Source organism: Mobula birostris, chromosome 27 (genome assembly GCF_030028105.1).
Source record: "Mobula birostris isolate sMobBir1 chromosome 27, sMobBir1.hap1, whole genome shotgun sequence".
NCBI classification, from domain to species: domain Eukaryota; kingdom Metazoa; phylum Chordata; class Chondrichthyes; order Myliobatiformes; family Myliobatidae; genus Mobula; species Mobula birostris.
Window position 1 is genome coordinate 15,633,401 of NC_092396.1, and position 15,020 is coordinate 15,648,420.

At 43.6% G+C, this 15,020-nt stretch overlaps 1 protein-coding gene across 1 annotated transcript in view; it reads left to right on the forward strand.

Annotated features, from left to right (window-relative positions):
* Positions 1-15,020, forward strand: part of plch2a (phospholipase C, eta 2a) — a 328,352-nt gene that overhangs the window by 156,647 nt on the left and 156,685 nt on the right. The window contains exon 3 of the mRNA XM_072244834.1: positions 9,583-9,729. Coding sequence (XP_072100935.1) covers positions 9,583-9,729 — 147 coding nt within the window. The remainder of the gene's footprint in view (positions 1-9,582; positions 9,730-15,020) is intronic.

Here is a 15,020-nt window from a genome sequence, read left to right on the forward strand (position 1 = left end):
CATTACCCATTCTCCTGAGATCAAAATTTCCCCGATATGAGCTGCTGCTGCAGGCACGTTCTTGAATACAACACCTCTTCACTTTGCAAGATAATTTACACTTATCATGCATTTCTCATTTTCCATGGCGCCCACTCACCTTTACTCCATTTCTTTAATTTGCTTGCCCCTTTACAAACCTCTGTGGCCTCTCCATCCCAGAGCCTTTGCTTTCTAACCTTTCCATCTTTCTGCTCCTTCCACTTCCCAATACTACTACCCCATCTGACTGAGCTTCTGGTTGGTACCCCTCCATTCCCCTGTCTTCCCATATGCTCCACAGAGCTTTGACATTTTTACAGTCGTTGTATCTAACTCTTCCACAAATGCTGGGTCTCTGCCCCACCCCACTGTGCAATGTTGTAGCATCTGCAAAACACTCCCAGTTCCCACTCCAGCCACAGTCCATCTGACACTGCTTTGTTGCCTCCTGTCCTGGCTGTTCCATCAGACTCCTGGCCTGCCCCCAACCTTCACTCTACCATGGCGCTGAAAGCCTGCTGCCCACATCCTGACCTGAAGCATCTGGTTCACCCATCGCCCAGTGCTCCCCAGTATTCCCATCCCAGTGAACTCTCTCTATTTATGTGCCCTGCATTCCTCTGCCCTTTTACCTTTGGAAAAAGTTAGTTATGGAATTTGGTGGCTGAATACAACATTGAAGGCGGCTAATTTTCAGAATCCACCTTTAATGAGAACATGAAGTTAATTATTAACATACCTGAAAAGTGAGTTGCTAGAATTTAATTTGAAAGCAATTTGTACCAACAGAATGCAGTCTTCAATTATTTACTTGGTGTTGGCTAAGCAATATTAAGCTTTGATAAATATGGGAATAAATTTGAGAAGCTGTGTGGGCACGTGTGTGGCTATGTGTTTGTGCATCCATTGTGTCCAACTGGTTTGATGAGAACGACCAGGAGATCCAGCAGCTAATTAACCGTAGACATAGGCTGCCTGGAATGGAGTCTCAAGGGAAGAAGAACCTCTCGTCTGGAGGCTGAAGTTCAATATAAAACCTGTATTCTAAAGGACAGATGGTAAAGGCCTGTCACACAGTGGTAGCTGTGTGGAACGAGCTTCCAGCAGAAGTGGTTGAGGCAGGTTCAATGTTGTCATTTAAAGTTAAATTGGACAACTATATGGACAGGAAAGGAATGGAGGGTTATGGGGTGAGTGCAGGTCGGTGGGACTAGGTGAGAGTAAGAGTTCGGCACGGACTAGAAGGGCTGAGATGGCCTGTTTCCGTGCTGTAATTTTTATTTGGTTATATGGTTATAAATCACTACTCACTACAGCATGCAAGAGAATAGGCCTGGCACTGAACATCTGCAAAGCAAAGGTTGAGCTAAACTAGTCCATTTGAACAGCAATAACATAGTCCACTATCCGCACATTGGGAGCTACCTCTCAGTAGAGGCAGACAGCCATGATGAAACTTTACCATCGACTTCTTCCCCATTCTAATGTTTGGTCTGAGCGACAGCTGAACCTCTTGGCCGTGTCTGTGTGCTTTAATGCATTGAGTTGCTGCCACATGATTGGCTGGTTAGATAATTGCATTACCGAGCATGTGGACCAAATGAAGTGGCCATTGAGTGTATGTAAATATGTACATAGGCACTGAATGCATGTGCGTGTGTGCATGTGTATGGCATATATTTGTAGTTATGTGCACGTGTGCTGGGTTGCACTCTGCTGGGCAAGACTCGCCGTATGCATGCCTGAATCTAGACTCCTGAAAAAGACACTCTGCTCCAAGGCACTGTCAGAGGAAACAATTCAAAGATGTGGTCAAAGCAACGCTAGAAAAAAAAATAAAACATCCCCACTGACACCTGGGAATCCATGGTCCATATTCACTCCAAGGTGAAAAGCAGCACTCAGTAAATATTGAGTTACAAAGAAAAAATGATGAAAATGTTCTGACTGCCTGAGAAATGGGAGTGTAGATGGGTGTTGGATGGTTAACATGTACAAGGTTTCTGTGCTGTGTTACTATGATTCTCACCTCAAGTCCATATGTCAGGAGTAAATAATTCCCTCCATAAATAAATAAGCCAACCCTCCTGCCCCATTTGTGGAAGCAGAATCAGAATCAGAATCAGGTTTATTATCACCGGCACGTGTTGTGAAATTTGTTAACTTAGCAGCAGCAGTTCAATGCAATACATAATCTAGCAGAGAAAAAAATAATAAATAAAATTAAAAAATAACAATAATGATAAATAAGCAAGTAAATCAATTACAGTATACATATATTGAATAGATTTAAAAAATGAGCAAAAACAGAAATACTGTATATTAAAAAAAGTGAGGTAGTGTCCAAGAATTTAATGCCTCATTTCAGATCCCACAAAAGCAAATCATCCTCCATCCTGAAGGACTGTCTCAGAGACAGAATCAGAATCAGGATTATTATCACCAGCATGTGTCATGAAATTTGTTAACTTAGCAGCAGCAGTTCAATTCAGTACATAATGTAGAAGAAAGAAAAATCAATCAATCAATTACAGTATACGTATATTGAATAGATTAAAAATCATGCAAAAACAGAAAATATATATAGGAAGAAGCTGTTCCTGAATCACTGAGTGTGTGTACCTTCGGGCTTCTGTACCTCCTCCTACTTGGTGGTAACAGTGAGAAAAGGATATGCCCTGGGTGCTGGAGGTCCTTAATAATGGACTCTGCCTTTCTGAGACATACCAGACAGTGATGCAGTCTGTCAGAAGGCTCTCCACGGTACATCTATAGAAGCTTTTGAGTGTATTTGTTGACAAGCCAAATATCTTCAAATTCCTAATGAATTATAGTCACTGCCTTGCCTTCTTTATAACTGTATCGATATGTTGGGATCAGATTAGGTCCTCAGAGATCTTGACACCCAGGAACTTGAAGCTGCTCACTCTCTCCACTTCTAATCCCTCTATGAGATTGGTATGTGTTCCTTCATCTTGCCCTTCCTGAAGTTCACAATCAGCTCTTTGCTCTGACTGACGTTGAGTGCCAGGTTGTTGCTGCGACACCACTCCACTAGTTGGCATATCTTGCTCCTGTACACCCTGTCATCACCATCTAAGACTCTACCAACAACGGTTGTATCATCAGTAAATTTATAGATGATATTTGAGCTATGCCTACCCACACAGTCATGGGTATAGAGGGAGTAAAGCAGTGGGCTAAGCACACACCCCTGAGGTGCATCACTGTTGATCATTAGTGAGAAGGAGATGTTATCACCAATCCACACAGATTGCGGTCTTCTGGTTAGGAAGTCGAGGATCTAATTGCAGAGAGAGGTACAGAGGCCCAGGTTCTGTAACGTCTCAATCAGGACTGTGGGAATTATGGTGTTAAATGCTGAGCTAGAGTTGACGAACAGCATCCTGACATAGGTGTTTGTGTTGTCCAGATGGTCTAAAGCCGCGTGAAGACCCATTGAGATTGCATCTGCTGTTGACCTATTGCAGCAATAGGCAAATTGCAGTGGGTCCAGGTCCTTGCTGAGGCAGGCGTTCAGTCTAGTCATAACCAACCTCTCAAAGCATTTCATCACTGTCGATGTGAGTGCTACTGGGCGATAGTCATTAAGGCAGCTCACATTATTCTTCTTAGGCACTGGTATAATTGTTGCCTTTTTGAAGCAAGTGGGAATTTCCGCCCATAGCGGTGAGAGGTTGAAAGTGTCCTTGAATACTCCTGCCAGTTGGTTGGTACAGGTTTTCAGAGCCTTACCTGGTACTCCATCGGGACCTTCCGCCTTGTAAGGGTTCACCCTCTTTAAAGACAGTCTAACATCGGCCTCTGAAGCAGAGATCACAGGGTCATCAGGTGTAGCAGGGACCTTCACAGCTGTAGCTATATTCTCCCTTTCAAAGTGGGCATAGAAGGCATTGAGTTCATCTGGTAGAGAAGCATTGCTGCCATTCATGCTATTGGGTTTTGCTTTGTAGGAAGTAATGTCTTGCAAACCCTGCTGGAGTTGTCGAACATCCAATGTCACTTCCAACCTCATTCAAAATCGTCTCTTCACCCTTGAAATCGCCCTCCACAAATCATACCTGGTTTTCTGGCACAGGCCTGGGTCGTCAAACTTGAATGCCACAAATCTAGCCTTCAGCAGACGACATACCTCCTGGTTCATCCACGGCTTTTGGTTTGGGAATGTACAGTAAGTCTTTGTAGTCACACACCCATCCACACAGGTTTTAAGGAAGTCGGTTACAACTGCAGCATTTTCATCCAGATTCGAAGATGAATCCCTGAATACAGTCCAGTCCATCGATTCAAAGCAGTACCGCTTCTAAGAGAATGCGTACGACTATGAATGGATGGGTACATGTGCACACGTGTACGGTATGGATTTGTGTTTGTGTGGATGGGTCAATCTGTGTGCACGCATGTCCATGTGCATACCACTGCATGCCTGAGCATATGTGTGTGTGTGAGTGATTGCATGTGTGTTACACAGTAGGGTCAGCCAAGGGGTGAGTGAAGTCCAACGTCCAACACTTTTTGCTGCAGGTGTCAAAGGTTATGGGGAGATGGCAGGAGACTGGGGTTGTGAGGGATAATAAATCAGCCATGATGGATGGGCTGAATGGCCCATTTCTGCTCTTATGTCTTATGGTCTTATGATCCTAATTGAAGGAGGAAGTGTTTGGGTGCAATTACACAAGTGGAGAATGGACACCTTCTGGGTGCCGACTCATAACCACCATTCCCTCCCATGTTTCCTTCTCCATCCCTTCCCTCCCACCACCCTTTCCCAATGGTCTCATCACGGTCTCTCCCCCTGAACGCTTCAGGCACTAACAGGGGCCACAACATCCTTTTTCTCTGTATCCACGGGAGTTATGTAGAACAGAAAAGGAGTAAATTAAATGAAAGCATCATCCCTTGTGAAGAATGATGTAAAGGCCACCCCTGCACAACTGCAGAGCTGGAGCTGTGTGCACAGTCGGAGCATGGCTGTCAGTTCCAACTCCTGTCCCTGACAAGGTCTGTGGCATTCAACAAAGCCAACATCCTGATCTGTGTCAGCGAGACAAGCCCAATTATTGCACCAGTATCCTCTCTCTCTTGGACTGCACTTAACCGCTTCAAGCAATGTAATTGGAGATGAAAATCCCTCTCTGGAACCCAGACATAGAATATCACCTCCTCTTGCTTTACAAAAATATCTGCATAAAACACTCAAAATTCAAGACTCAAGATAGTTGATTGTCATTCTTCAGTACATGAATATGAAGGGGAACAAACTGATTGTTATTACAGATCTGATGCAGCATAAAAACACAATAAGCATAAAGAACACAACAATAAACAATAAATATAAACATAAAAGCAATCCTGTAAAACACTAGATTATGTGTATGCAGAAGCTGCTTTATTAGGTACACCATGCAGACATGGTCAAGAGGTTCAGTTGTTGTGCAGACCAACCATCAGAATGGGGAAGAAATGTGATTTAAATAACTTTGACCACTGAGTGATTGTTGGTGCCATGCAGGGTAGTTTGAGTATCTCAGAAACTGCAATTTTGGACAATGTTTCTCACCCCCTGCATGCCAGCTTCAGTAATAGAGTAAGACAATTGTGTTGCTCCAAGGAGCGTGAAATGAGGTCATTCTTACCCTTGGCCATCAGGCTCTATAGTGAGTCGACCTGTAGCCGGGGAAGTGATCTTGTAACCTTTGACTTGTAAATCTTGTACATCTTATTTTTAAGGGAAATTGTTTTTATTCTTTCTTACTTCCCTTCTAACATTTGTACATCTGTACACTTGGAATGCTACTGTGACACTGTAATTCCCTTTGTGATCAATAAACAATCTATCTGTCTATCTCCTGGGATTTTCATGCACAACAATCTCTAGAGTTTATGGAGAAGGGTGTGAAAAACAAAAAAATATCCAGTTACTGGTAAGTTCTATGGACGAAAATGCCTTGTTAATGAGAGAGGTCAGAGGAGAATGGACAGATTGGTTCAAGCTGACAAGAAGGCGACAGTAACTCAAATAACAGTGGTGTGCAGGAGAGCATGTAGTTGTGTCACACACAATATTTTATTACATATACAAGTGTGACATACATTTAAAAATACAAAAACAGACATATAAATCAGGAAAAAAAAGTTAATACAGTATTGAGCTCCATTAGGGCAAGTGACCAAAAACTTGGTCAAGCAGTTGTTCTTAAGGAGTATGCTAAAGAAGGTGCTGGGCTGCCTTCTTGAACCTTGAACATCTCATTAGTTCTGGAATGAAAAGCTTCATCCTGAGAGCAGATAGGGTGAAGGTGGAGGAATTGGGAGAAGGGGGATGGCATTTTTACAAGTGAGGGTGTGCAAAGAGGTATAGTCCAGGTAGCTGTGAGAATCAGTGGGTTCATAAAATGTATTTGTGGATAAACTGTCTCCAGAGATAGAGAGACAGAGAGAGCAAGAAAGGGGAGGGAGGAGTTGGAAATGGACCAGGTAAATTTGAGGGCAGGGTGGAAGTTGGAGGCGAAGAGGCGAAGCTGATGAAGTCGATGAGTTCGGCATGGGTGCAGGAAGCAGCACCAATGCTGTTGTTGATATAATTCCTGCTTAGTTCCTCTTGCAATTTGTTTGACTGTACTGACATTGAATGACCATAAGACAAAGGAGCAGAAGTCGGCCATTCGGCCCATTGAGTCTGCTCCGCCATGTTATCATGATCTGATCCATTCTCCCATTTAGTCCCACTCCCCTGCCTTCTCACCATAACCTTTGATACCCTGGCTGCTCAAATACCTATCAATCTCTGCCTTAAATACACCCAATGACTTGGCCTCCACCATCACCCGTGACAACAAGTTCCATAGATTCACCACCCTCTGGAATGGGCCTTTATCTTGCTGGAAAGTTGAAAGGAAAGTTTCCAGCTCCTTCTGACTGGGCTGATTGATGAGGAACCACACTTTGAAAACAGAGACAGTTATAGTCCCCCCCATCAACATGGCAACTTGAGCACACAGTTTGATTCAGGTCCCTGACCCTGAGCTGAATACACTCTCAATAAAGGCTTTAATAAAGCAACCATCAGTAATTAATGACATTATCATTTGGCTAGTAAATCATCATTCTGATAGTGACAAAGCCTTTGGGTCATGGCTTGCCTTTCATCCGTTGATCAGCCAGAGGAAATGGCTTCATTATTACCTCAATTTGTTACACTGTCACCTCCTCCCTCAACATCCAGCAGCCACAGGATATCTTGAAGCTTTTAATATCATTAGTACTTGGCTATTCAGCCAATAAGAGCATGGGATGCTGGATCCTCATCTCAAAACTGCAGTTACTTCTCCTCCAGCCAGACACTACCTCCCTTACCCCACCCTCCAGATGCAGAGCCTCCGCTATCATCAAATCCCACCTCCCACATCCACATACCTGCTTCCTCCTGGCAGCTTCATTGGTAACCAGGAGGGAGGGAGGGAAAGTCGACTCAGACCATGAGAGGCCTGCATCGGGCATTTTCATGCCTTACAAGGCGCAGATTGGAAGTTTGCGTGGGTTGCCACTCCTCGCGCAGTCACTAGAGCAATATGTGGTTAAGTGCCTTGCTCAAGGACACAAGCACACTGCCACAGCTGAGGCTCGAACTAGCGACCTTCAGATCACTAGACGAACGCCTTAACCACTTGACCATGTGCCCATCACAACCAAATAGAAAGAAATACTGCACAGATTTTTACAGCATGGGAATAGGCTATTTGGTCCATCAGTTAGAGACTCCATTTGCTAGTGAAGGCTCACCAAGAGTAATGTGAACAGTTCTGGTCTCCTCACCTAAGAAAAGATGTGCTGACCTTGGAGAAGGTTCAGAGGAGGTTCACAAGGATGATTCCAGGAATGAGAGGGTTATCATACGAAAAACATTTGATAGCTCTGGGTCTGTTCTCACTGGAATTTAGAAGGATGAGTGGGGATCTCAATGAAACCTTCCAAATGTTGAAAGGTCTCAATAGAGTAGATGTGGACAGGATGTTTCCCATGGTGGGGGAGTCTAGGACAAGAGTGCACAGCCTCAGGATAGAGGAGCATCCATTTAAAACAAGGATGTGGAGAAATTTCTTTAGCCAGAGGATGGTGAATTTGTGGAATTTATTACAATAGACAACTGTGGAGACCAGGTCATTGGGTGTTTTTAAAGCAGAGCTTCATAGGTTCTTGATTGGACATGGCATCAAAGGTTACTGGGAGAAGGCTGGGAAGTGGGGCTGAGAAGGGGAAAAAAGCAACAGGCATAATTAAATGGAGGGGCAGTCTCAATGGGCCAAATGGCCCAATTCTACTCCTATGTCTTATGGTTAGAGACAATCTTATATTTATAGACCGGACTCTCACACTCCTTTACAAATAGAAATGCTTTATCTTTGTTCACCCTATGTAATTCACAATACTGAAGACTTCCTGCTGTTTTCACCTCAGGCTTCGTTTGTCAAGATATATGAACCCCAGCCCCTTACCTTTATCATCCCCCTAAATCTGCTTTGCTCCTTTGCCAGTAGCCCGATATCCTGGAGACCAGAACTGTGCAGAGTGTCATCTAATATGTCTTTTCTATTTCTCATTTCTGTTTCTCTGTCTCAAGGTTTAAAATTTTAAAGAGTTGTTGACGGGTATTAACTTTTGACTTAACTAACCAGTGAGAAACTGGGATAAGATTAGATTTTATTTTTCAACAACCTTGTTTCCCTCTGGGCAAGATTGGAATAAAATGAGCTACTGATACCTGCCCATTGAATTTCATCTCATCATATTCAGCTTTGCTACAAAATCGTGGTAAGCCCAAGGGCCATAATTTTATGTGAGGTCAGTGAAGATTGCAACTCAGATCCTGTGACATTTTTCATTGTCTAGAGTATTGTTGACCAGAGAATAATTGACAAAAGTTCAGAGGAGGAGATTTTTTTAGTATTATAATCTGGATTTCTTTGCTGGAAAGAATAGAGGAAACAAATTCAACAGGGGCAGCACAGTAGCAAAACAATTAGCGTAAGGCTTTACAGTTCCAGTAATTACCTATCAGAGTTTAATTCCTACCACCATAAGACATCTGCATGTTCTCCCCATGGCCGCGTGGGTTTTTTCTGGGTGCTTTAGTTTCCTCCCACATTCCAAAGACATATTACTATTGAGTTGTGTGCATGTTATTTTGATGCCAAAAGTGCGACAACACTTGGCTGCCCCCCAGCACAATCCTCAGACTGTGTTAGTCGCTGAGGCCAAGTGACACATTTCACTGTAAGTTTTGATGCACATGTGACAAAGAAAGCTCTTCTTTAATCTTTAAAGGGAGTTAGATAAATACATTTTAAAATAAAATTTTCTGAGCATATAGAGAAGGAAAATTTGCACAGCTGTGAATTAAGGGATGTAGGAGGGTCTGATGGGAAAAGCTCGGGTGGGTTGTACAGGCTCCTGTGGTGGTGTCAGGTTCCATGTTTCAGCAGCTGTTTGAGTTACGGGAGGAATGGCTTCTGCACTGATAAGTCTCCCTTCTCTCTACAGTGGAACGATGTATGAGCCTGATGCAGGCCGGCACTCAGATGGTGAAGCTCAGAGGAAGCTCGAAAGGCCTAGTTCGTTTCTACTACCTGGACGAACATAAAACCTGCATCAGGTGGCGACCGTCCAGGAAAAACGAGAAAGCCAAAAGTAAGTGACCGTCGTCATCGGATCGAACGCAAAGCAACAGCCGCCACCACTCCTCACCACGCACACACGTATACCATCGACAGCTTGCTGTTACATAGCATCCTTAATTTACTTACTTAGTATTTAGAGATACACCGCAGAGTAGCCCTTCCACCTCTTCGAGCAGCACTGCCCCAGCAACCCCCAACTCACCGATTTAACCCTAACCTATTCACAGGACAATTTACAATGACCAATTAAACCACCCAGTTACTTTTTTCTAAGCTCAAAAATTCAAAGTAAATTTATTATCAAAGAACATATATGTCACCCCATATACAACCTTGGTATTCATGTTCTTGCAGGCACAATAGCATATAATAACCGTAATCGAATCAATGCAAGACTGCACCAACTGGGCGTTCAGCCAGTGTGCAAAAGACAGCAAGCTGTGCAAATACAAAAAGAAAAAATAATAATAATGAATAAATAAGCAATAAGTATTGAGAACCTGAGATGAAGAGTCCTTGAAAATGAATCCATATGTTGTGGGAACTTTTCAGTGATGGGGCAAGTGAAGTTAGATTAGATTAAACTGGATTATGAGGACACACAGTCCTCTTTTATTGTCATTTAGTAATGCATGCATTAAGAAATGATACAATGTTCCTCCAGAATGATATCACAGAAACACAAGACAAACCAAGACTGAGAAACTGACATGTTCCTGAACCATATGTTATCCCATGTGGTTCAGGAACTGATGGTTGAGGGGTAGTAACTCTTCCTGAACTTGATGGTGTGAGTCTTGGGGGTCCTATACTTTCTGATGGCAGCAGCGAGATGAGAGCATGCCCTGGGCGGTGGGGGTCCCTAATGATGGATGCTGCTTTCCTGCAACAACGCTCCGTGAAGATGCTGTCAGTGGTGCGAAGGGCAGTGGTAGGAAACTGGACACCCAGGGGAAAACGCATGCGTTCCACATTATGTCCTCAAGGCAATGAAAATCTTATAACCATTAACAAATTCCTTTTGAAATATTGTCGTTTTGTTTAATCATAGTCCAACAAGAAGCATTGTGTTAGGTGACAGACTACCAAGAATGGTCACTGATGGAATACTAGTGGCCACTCAGTTGCCATTGTATTAGGTATGTTCATGGTCTTCTGCTGCTGTAGCCCATCTACTTTAAGGTTCTATGTGTTGTGCTCTTCTGCACACTACTGTTGTAACATGTGGCTTTTTGAGGTACTCTTGCCTTCCTTTCAGCTGGAACGAGTCTGGCTCCCTTCCTCTGACCTCTCTGACTAACAAGGCGTTACCGCCCACAGAACTGGATGCCGGTCACTAGGTGTTTTTTGTTTCTCGCACCATTCTCTGTAGGCTCTAGAGACTGTTGTGCATGAAAATCCCAGGAGGTCATCAGTTTCTGAGATACTCAAACCACCCCATCTGCCACCAACGAAGTCACTTAGATCACACTTCTTCTCCATTCTGATGTTTGGTCTGATCAGCAACTGAACCTCTTGACCATGTCTGCGTGCTTTGTTGTATTGAACTGCTGCCACGTGATTGGCTGATTAGATATTTGCATTAATGAGCATGTGTACCAAATAAAGTGGCCACTGAGTGTACATTTGGTTTGGTGGTGGTAGTGAGGGCAGAGGGAAAAGTCCCAGGAACCTTCCTTGGAGATAAGGTGGTGGTGATGCTGGGAGCTGGGGGATGGGGAGGAGATCGATGCTGTTGATGTAGAAACATTGGTCTGCGGTGTTTCCCTTGGAGTGAGGCTTCCACAGGACTCTGTCGGTCACTTGGTCCAGAATGTGTAAGCCCATGATTAATTATTCATACTGAGAAATTACATGGGCACAATTGATTTGCTGTCAGATCCTGCTTTATAATTTATGCAGTCAGTGTCTCTGCAACATAAAAAGGTCTGTTTTGGTTCAAAGATTAAAGATTAGCTTTACTTGTCACATCAAGACGTACAGTGGAATGCACTATCTACAACACAGACCAGGGATGTGCCGGAGGTAGGCTGCATGTGTTTCCGTGCTTCCGGTGCCAACTTAGTATGCCCACAATTTACTAACCTTAACCCATGTGTCTTTGGAATGTGGGAGGAATCCTGAACACCCGGAGGAAACCCACATGGTCACAAGGATACTGGAGCACGACCTGGGAGGTAGGGGACCCTGATGCTAGGTGCTGCTTCCATGTACATGACAACGCTCCATGTTCGTGCACTCAATGGTACAGACAGCGGTAGGAAGTGAACCTGCGTCCCTGGCACTTTAAACTGTTACAATAATCCCTACACTACCCTGCCACCCAAAGAGGAGATCCACTTTTGAGGAAACATATTAAGCGAAGATGAAGCTTCAGCCTTGGACTTTGTGTTCTGGGGGATCTCAGGCACCTTACTGCCATCCACCTGACCATCTTGAAACAAGTCTGTTTATTGGATAGGTGGATTAGTTGGTTTGCTAATCACACAGAAATAGGTGGTATTCTGGTTAGTGTAGAACAGGGGTCCCCCAACCTTTTTTGCACAGCAGACTGGTTTAATATTGACAATATTCTTGCGGACCGGCCAACTTGGGCGGGGGGGGGGGGGTTGTTCAAGTAGGGTGAAACTCACCTCAACATGTCTTTTACAGTTAGCGTTGCCAACTTTCTTACTCCCAAATAAGGGACAAAAGTAGCAGTCAAATCCCGGGACACTTGTGTTTACCCCAGGAAAGACTACCACGACCATGAAGTCTTGCATGGGCACCTGTGTGCGCATGTGTGACGTGCACATGCGCGTACATGCCGATTTTTTTTCCACAAATCAGTTTTGGTTTAATCTTCCCGACTATACTGTACACACATTATTTCTTTTTTATATAGGCTATGTATTTATCATATCATTCCTGCTTTTACTATATGTTAGTGTTATTTTCAGCTTAATGTATTATTTGGTATGATTTGTTAGATTATTTTTTGGTTCTGGGAACGCTCAAAAATTTTTCTCATATAAATTCATGGTAATTGCTTCTTCGCTTCACGCCATTTCGGCACGAAAGGTTTCATAGGAACGCTCTACCTTAACAGGGGAAATACAGGAGAAGAGTGGTCCCGTATGGGACAAACCAATTTAGCCCGATATACGGGATGTCCCGGCAAATACGGGACAGTTGGCAACCCTATGTTCAAGTTAAACAATGTGTGACAGGGAATGAGGAAAGGTGCAGCTGACTCATATCGTTTCCTTGCTGCCCGGTAGCACATGCTTTGTGGCTTGGTACCGGTCCACGGCGCAGTGGTTGGGGACCACTGGTGTAGAAGGTTGCCGAAGGATGCAAAAGGTTATAGATCAGTAGCAGACGTGGGCAGTAAAATTGGAAGACAGAATTTAATCTAGGCGAATATGAGGTAGGGGTAGAGGGATGGATATATGTCTCGACCAAAGGAGGTGTAAGACGCACTCTTCCCCCTGCTAGCCTGCAGATCACCCTTGGATAAGGTGTAGCACCTGATTAGCCCGCTGATCAGGGTCACGTGAGCAGCTGGTGCATATCACAATTCCTGGCTATGCGACCAGTAACGCCAGGCAGAAAATCTCGAAAGAGTATTGATAATGGCTGAGGGTCACTCGTCTTGTAAAGACACCGCTCAGAAGAACGCAATGGCAAATCACTTCTGTAGAAAAATTTGCTAAGAACAAGCATGGTCAAGACCATGATGACCCATGTTATATGACACTACGCATAATGAATGAATGAAGTATGAGGTGTTGTACTTTGTGAGTTCAAATGTAAGGGGAAAGTTCACAGTTAATGGCAGAGTCCTTAACAACACTGATATACAGAGGGATCTTCTGGTCCAAGTTCTGGTTCATAGCTCCATGAAAGTGGCCATGTAGGTCGATAGTATGTAAAGAAAGCATATGGAATGCTTGCATCTATTAGTTCAGAATCAGAATGAGAATCAGGTTTATTATCACCGGCATATGTCGTGAAATTTGCTAACTTAGCAGCAGCAGTCCAATGCAATACATAATATAGAAGAAGAAGAAAAAAATCAATCAATTGCAGTATATATATAATGAATAGATTAAACAATCATGCGAAAACAGAAATAATGTATATTTAAAAAGTGAGGTAGTGTTCAAGGGATCAATGTCCAATTAGGAATTGGATGGCAGAGGTGAAGAAGCTGTTTTTGAATCGCTGAGTGTGTGCCTTCAGGCTTCTGTACCACCTTCCTGATGGCATTGAGGCATTGAGTACAAGTGTCAGGAAGTTATGTTGTAGTTTTATAAAACTCTGCTTAGGCCGCTTCTGGAGTTTGCATTCAATTCCAGTCAGCCCTTTGTGGGGAGGATGGGGAGGTTTTAGAGAGAGTGCAGAAGAGATTTTCCAGAAAGCTGCTTAGATTAGAGAACATGTGCTATAAAGGAGAGATTAGACAAAATTGAGTTGTTTTCTCTGGAGTGTCAGGGGCTGAGGGAGACCTGATAAAAGTTTCTATAATTATGAGAAGCATAGCTACACAACTGACTTTTTCTCAGGGTCGAAATGTCATGCATTCAAGGTGAAAGGGAGATAGTTCGAAGGAGAAGCAGAGGGCAGGTTTTTAACACAGAAGGTGGTGGAATGCATTGCCAGGGTGATGGTTGAAGTAGTTACAATAGAGATGTTTAAAATGCCCTTAGACTCACAAATCAATATATACACAGACGGGAGAGATATGAATCATAGCCCAGAAGACATAAGAACAGAATTAGACCATTCAGTCTCTGAGTCCATCATTTTATCATGGCTGATGTATTAACCATCACAACCCCATTCCCTGTCTTCTTCCTGTAACATTTGACACCCTCATCAATCAAAGATCAGCAACATTCACTTTAAATATATCCTATCTCTTAGCCTCCACAGCCATCTGTGGCAATGGATTCCACAGATTTACCACCCTCTAGCCCGAGAAGTTCCTCCTCATCGCTGTCTAAAGGGATGTCCTATTCTGAGGCTGTGCCCTCTTGTCCTGGAATCCCCCACTACAGGAAACATCCTCTCCACATCCACTCGATCGAGGCCTTTCAATATTCAATAGGTTTCAGTCAGATCCCTCCTCATTTTTCTAAACTCCAGCACGTACATGCCCGGAGCCATCAAACACTCCTCATACATTAACCCTTTCATTCCTGGGTCATTCTCCTGAACTTTCTCTGGACCCTCTGCAAGGCCAGCACATCCTTTCTTAGATAAGGGGCTGAAACCTGCTCACAGAACTCCAAGTATGTCTTATAAAGCCACTGCATC